Raw genomic sequence first — 5,829 nt, forward strand, 5'->3', positions numbered from 1 at the left:
CTTTTGCCGACACAAACCGGATTTGATCCTCAGTTTCTCTCTTTCCATTGGCTGAATTTATTAGTTCAGGCAATGACTTCTTTTCTAGACGCATTCCTATTGGTGAAAGCCAATGTCTGTTCGATACTAGAGTGACGTAGGTTTGTCCCGAGTTTACCCAACTCACCTTAATTGCCCTGCAATAATAATAATAATAATAATAATAATAATAATAATAATAATAATAATAATAATAATAATAATAATAATAATTGCTATTATTATTATTATTATTATTTCTTTTTTGAGTGAAAGTTTGATGTCAGTGAAACTGTTCGTCTCTGCACTGCATGTTGCATCATGCAAATGTGGTACAGTATTACACCGGCAGCACCTTCAGGCAAATCAATTCCTCAAATAATTTGCAGTTCAGATGAGCTGCTTCCTAATTTTAATCTAAGCATGGAAATTTACCCAATATAGATTTTGCGGGGTGTTTGTCGGGGGAGTAATGCGCATGCGCAGTGCTTTCCGGTTTCACCTGAGACTTGTTGCTCAGAAGCGAGAGATGCCGACGTCTGTTTTATTTGCGATTTTTTCAATTTTATAATTTCGCATCGACATTAAGGATGCTTTACCAGACAGGATTAATCGAACATCATAAAATGGACTCTTTACCTCACTAAATCGCTGTCGACGTGACTTTTTTTCAATTATTTTATTTTTGTAAGTATTTGCATGATTTATCTTCCGCCTTCTTTTTCATTTTCATGTAATTTGTTTATGTGAATGAGGGATGAAATGCCCTTTGTCTTTGGGATTTGTCACAGAGGGTTGTGTCAGGAAGGGCATCCGACGTAAAAGCTTGTCCAAAACAAACATGCGAATCAAACCTCTAAAGATGGAGGACACTGATTTGCTGTGGCGACCCCTTGAAGGGAAAAGCTGAAAGGAAAAGAAGAAGAATTTTCATTTTTACAACACTTGATGACCATGACTATTTTTGTGATATTTTCAAAATAGTTTAGCAGAGTAGCCGTTTTACTGATTGTAAATCAGTGAAGTGGGGGTATTTGAAACAAACGCAGAACATTGTTGGATGTCGTGTGTGTTGCGGTGTTCATCATGTCGCTTCAGGCGGGTAAAGACTGATGCACTGAGTTAATAACTCTCACTGGGCCATCACCGGAGTGACCAAAACTCCGAGGGGTTGACTGCACGGCGAGTTATAAACATGCTAAACATGCAGTGGTTTCCTTTTGTTTAGAACGTACTTTTTTTTCAGGCCTATTTGTTCATTTTTTATATACTGCAGTGTCTGAACTAACATCTGCCCGGATGCCCGGGGCGTGCAACTTTTATGTCGGGTGTACAACTTACAAAACGTCTCCGCCCCGGTGGCCGACAACTTTTTTGGGGAAAAAAATGAACGATATTTTTTCAAATCAAACGTTTGCTTTATTGAAAAAAGCAAACGTTTGAACAAAGATTTCAAAATTGGAATAAATTATTCAGATTTCAAAATTTCGGTTCGTTTGGCAATTTGCATCCTCGGCACGGCAGCCAATCAGAAGCCTGCTTGTGTTTCCGGACTTTCCCGAGCGTTATAACGTCTTGCATTTGCGTATCATTTTCCAAAGTAGATGCACAGAATGTCAACCCCAGAAGAAAGATTCAAAAGAAGCTAACAAAATTTATGATGCTACAAAACGTAAACGTACATTATCCCGCAGTGTCCATGAAAGGGGCTTCAAAATTAAATGTATGATTATTATTGTTAAAAGCATCATGGAAAGAGGAGTTCACGTGGCTTGTAGCACGCAACGTAAACATGGCATTGTGCAACATGACGAACAGTTATGGATAAATGACAACTGAAGCAAACTCATCAGCAAGGGATATTTAGCATTAATTAATGAAGGGAGCATTTGTGGTAGGTACATCCTGAATAACAAAAATCCTTACTACATTGCAACAATGTTTTTATTTGCGATTAGTCATCTTATTGTGTTTCAAGTTGTGAAGAATGGGGCAGGCAACTTTATGGAGTTGTCTTCCCTTGGTGTCCGGTTACTTTTTGTCATGAGTTTCAGACACTGCTTACTGTATATAAATATTGTTGATACAGGTAACATCCGCCTTACGACCGTCTCGACTCACGATCACTCGTATTTAAGACCACAACCTCCAGACCCTATTATTATTTTTTTTATTGTACGCCTGGCACCGCAACGCGCTAGCAGGCCGGCAACGCGTACGACAATTTTGGCCAGCAAGCCACCATCTCAGTCTCGCAGAGCAATCGACCGTGTGATGGAACCAGAGGGGGGAATTTGCCAGTCATTTAGCCTCCAAGTGTCTATTCAAGATGTTGAATATATTTCGACTTACGACCATTTTGACTTACGACTGTTTGGTCGGAACGGAACTCGGTCGTAAGTCGGATGTTTCCTGTATTTATTTTGTGTCCAGGTGCGCGCCTGATTTCACCGCACGAGATGGGCAAATGCTGCAAGTGCAACGGGAGGCTGCTTTGCATGTGCCTGCTGCCTTGCATGATGACCGGCCATCTTCTGATTTATATCGTGGTGACCATATTTGTCACCATCTCTTACGCCCCCCCGAAAATAACCATTCACTACATCGCTCCGGGGATTTCAGCAAATTCCGGCGCTTTGGCCTCTCATCCCCTCAGCCCCTTCTGGAACCTCAATTTAGAGCACAATGCGCTGTGGAACCAGTTGCAACACTCTTTGGATCGTCATTATAATCCGATATTACGCGGAAATGCGACAGGGACAAAAGGTTCAAGTGGAATTCAGAACGGATGCCATTCTGCTTGCACATGTTCAGATCCTCATCGTTATGACCTCAACAGCATTCCAGAAGAGATGAGAACATTTGTGAGATCAATGCATCGCAGGAGTTACCCGATCCTGATCAATCAACCCGCCATGTGCAAAAGGAAAGGGACCAAATCAAATGTGGACTATCCGATGCTCCTCATCGCCATCAAATCTCAAGTGGGGAATTTTGAAAACAGGCAAGCTATCCGCGAAACGTGGGGGCGCAGCGGGTTAATCACGGGGGAGTTGAAGAAGAAAGGTGGATTCGTGCGGACTGTCTTTCTGCTCGGAAGGCAGGACTCCAGTACGGGACCTCACCCGGACTTGAAAAACTTTCTGGATTTAGAGAACCAAAAATACGGTGACATCCTCCAATGGAATTTTCGGGACTCTTTTTTGAACCTGACCCTGAAGGATTTGCTGTTCTGGCATTGGCTCCAGGAATACTGCCCCACGGCTGTATTCATCTTTAAGGGGGACGACGACGTCTTTGTCCGAACCGGAGCTCTTCTCGCTTATTTAAATCAGTGGTGGAAAGAACACAAAAGGCGACGGGCCATTCCAGGGCAACCTCACATGGATTTGTTCGTGGGAGATGTTATTAACAACGCAGTGCCCAACCGGGATCCATCGACCAAATACTACATCCCAGAAAGTTTCTACAAAGGCGCCTATCCGACATATGCCGGAGGAGGAGGAGTGGTGTACTCTCGCTCACTGGCATTTCGACTCAAAGAGGTTTCCCAGAGAGTTTGTCTTTTCCCAATCGACGACGTCTACCTGGGAATGTGCCTGCTAAGACTCGGGCTCTCTCCAAGTCACCATCCGGGTTTTTTAACATTTGATCTGCCGGAGACAGACAGGCAAAATCCCTGCGCTTATAAATCGGTGCTGCTCGTTCACAAGCGCAGCCCGAAAGAAATGTTGACGTTATGGCACAAGTTGCAGAATCTGCACGGGCAATGTTGACTCTATTTGGATTCATTAGGACCAACGCAGCTAAGAATATAGGTAACATCAGACTTACGACCGGCGCGACTTGAGAACACCAGTACTTACGACCACGATCGCCAATTTTAATTCTACGCCTGGCACCGCGACGCGCAAGCAGCTGGCATCGTGTCCTACAACTTTGGCCGGCCAGTATGTCACACACTCGCACAGCAATCTACGGCGTGACGGCACTCAATACTGTGCAGATACCGTCTCCTGTAGTACTGTACACTGCTTTTTTTCCTTCAGCATCCGCCTGAGTCAGAGTGTGTGTGTTGGGCGACCTGTTCTAGCCATTAGCAGGGAGAGCAGGGTAAATATAACATTTTTAAATGAACTGTACAGTAAACAGTTTTGTATACATTACAGGTACAGGTACACAGAAATAAAAATCAATAATATGAAATATAAAATGATAAAAATGACACTATAAGTTATCAGATTTATAAATAAACTGAAGAGTAAACAGTGTAGTAATCATTATAGGTACAGGTATATAGTAATACAAATCGATAATACAAAATATAAAATGATAAAAATGACACTAAAGTTATCAAATGTATAAATGCACTGTAAACAGTTTGGCATATAATAGTACACTATTCAATAGAAAACATTGCTTAAAAACAACAGATTGACATATACTATCCTGTTGTGGAAACCTTGTGTAGGCCATTTTGAATGGATTTCGACTTACGACCATTTGACTTACGATCGTTTTGTCGGAACGGTACCCGGTCGTAGGTTGGTTGTTACCTGTATTTTAAATATAACCACTACATTTCTGAAAATCCTTTTACTTGTGACTTTTGATTAAATCGCATATTTGGACCTTTTCAACATTTACATTAACTTCTATGATAGTAAAATATATTAAGACTAATCACTTCACAATGTATTTGTGCTTTTGAAATGGCTTAGCTTTTTTTTCTTCTTTTTTGTTTGGGGCTGAAGATTCAATAAACATACAGTAGTTTCGAAAGATCATTGGTCTAAAACTCTAAAGTGTTGTTATGGGATTGAGTGACATCTAGTGCTCAATCCATATACAGAGAGTGGGGCATCACAGCAAACTACATTTAATGGAAAAAAACAGAAATTCTTTCATCGTGGTACAAGTGCATTCTTTGTCCAAATTAAGTTATAAAACATTTTTTTTATGAGCATGCTTGAGGTGTTAATATATTGTTTATGTGTGTATTTATTTACATTCATTTATTTATTCGTATATTTATGTATGTATTAATTTATTTCTTTATTGATTCATGTATTTATTTGTCTGTTTATCAATGTATTTATTTATTTGTCTATTTATTTGTTTATTTGTGTTTGTATTTTTTTTCAGTGTATTTATTTGGCTATTTCAATATATTGATTTATTTGTGTATTCATTAGTTTTATCTATTTATTCATTTATTCGTGAATGTATTTATTTCTTCATCAATGTATTTATTTATCTTATTTATTTGTTTATTTTTCATTCATATATTCATGTTTCTATTTATTTATTCATGTATTTATTTATTTGTGTATTTATTTGTCTATGGATGTAATTATTTATTTATTTAGTTAGTTATTTCCAGAAGAACCTTTTTTACAAACATAAACACGAACACATAAAAATAGAATTCGAAGCAATTTGTTATCTTTATTTTTCATTTGAAAAGGTTGTGATTAAGAAATTGTGCACACAGTCTCACACAATAGATTTATCAACAAATGGCTCCAATGTGAACAATCAAGATGAAGAAATGACAACTTTCAACTCACTGCAATCATTGAGAAGATACCTATTGCGAACAGAGTCAGTATGCAAACTGCACTGAATGGAAAAAGAAAATCCTTGACTGTAGCATTACCATTGAACGATTTTCTTGAATATTATTTGTCCAAATTAAATTAAAAACATTTTTATTATGAAAATGCTGGAGGTGTTAATGAACTGTTTATTTATGTATTTATTTATGTATTTATTGATTTGTGTATTTATTTTTATTTTTAGTCATTCATT

The 5,829-nt window shown here is 38.6% G+C and overlaps 1 protein-coding gene across 1 annotated transcript; it reads left to right on the forward strand.

Annotated features, from left to right (window-relative positions):
• The first annotated feature begins 1,846 nt into the window (after positions 1 to 1,846).
• LOC148884224 (N-acetyllactosaminide beta-1,3-N-acetylglucosaminyltransferase 2) lies at positions 1,847 to 5,154 on the forward strand. Its single transcript, XM_089020423.1, has one exon. It carries the CDS (start codon positions 2,424 to 2,426, stop codon positions 3,792 to 3,794), a length of 1,371 nt encoding a protein of 456 aa, XP_088876549.1. The 5' UTR covers positions 1,847 to 2,423; the 3' UTR covers positions 3,795 to 5,154.
• The last annotated feature ends 675 nt before the right edge of the window (positions 5,155 to 5,829 follow it).

Source organism: Hippocampus bargibanti, linkage group LG18 (genome assembly GCF_051943395.1).
Source record: "Hippocampus bargibanti isolate YZ-2025 linkage group LG18, ASM5194339v1, whole genome shotgun sequence".
NCBI lineage: Eukaryota > Metazoa > Chordata > Actinopteri > Syngnathiformes > Syngnathidae > Hippocampus > Hippocampus bargibanti.

Excerpts from the sequence above, each read along its gene's own strand:
- LOC148884224 (XM_089020423.1), top strand. The coding sequence starts at position 2,424 with ATGTTTCCTGTATTTATTTTGTGTCCAGGTGCGCGCCTGATTTCACCG.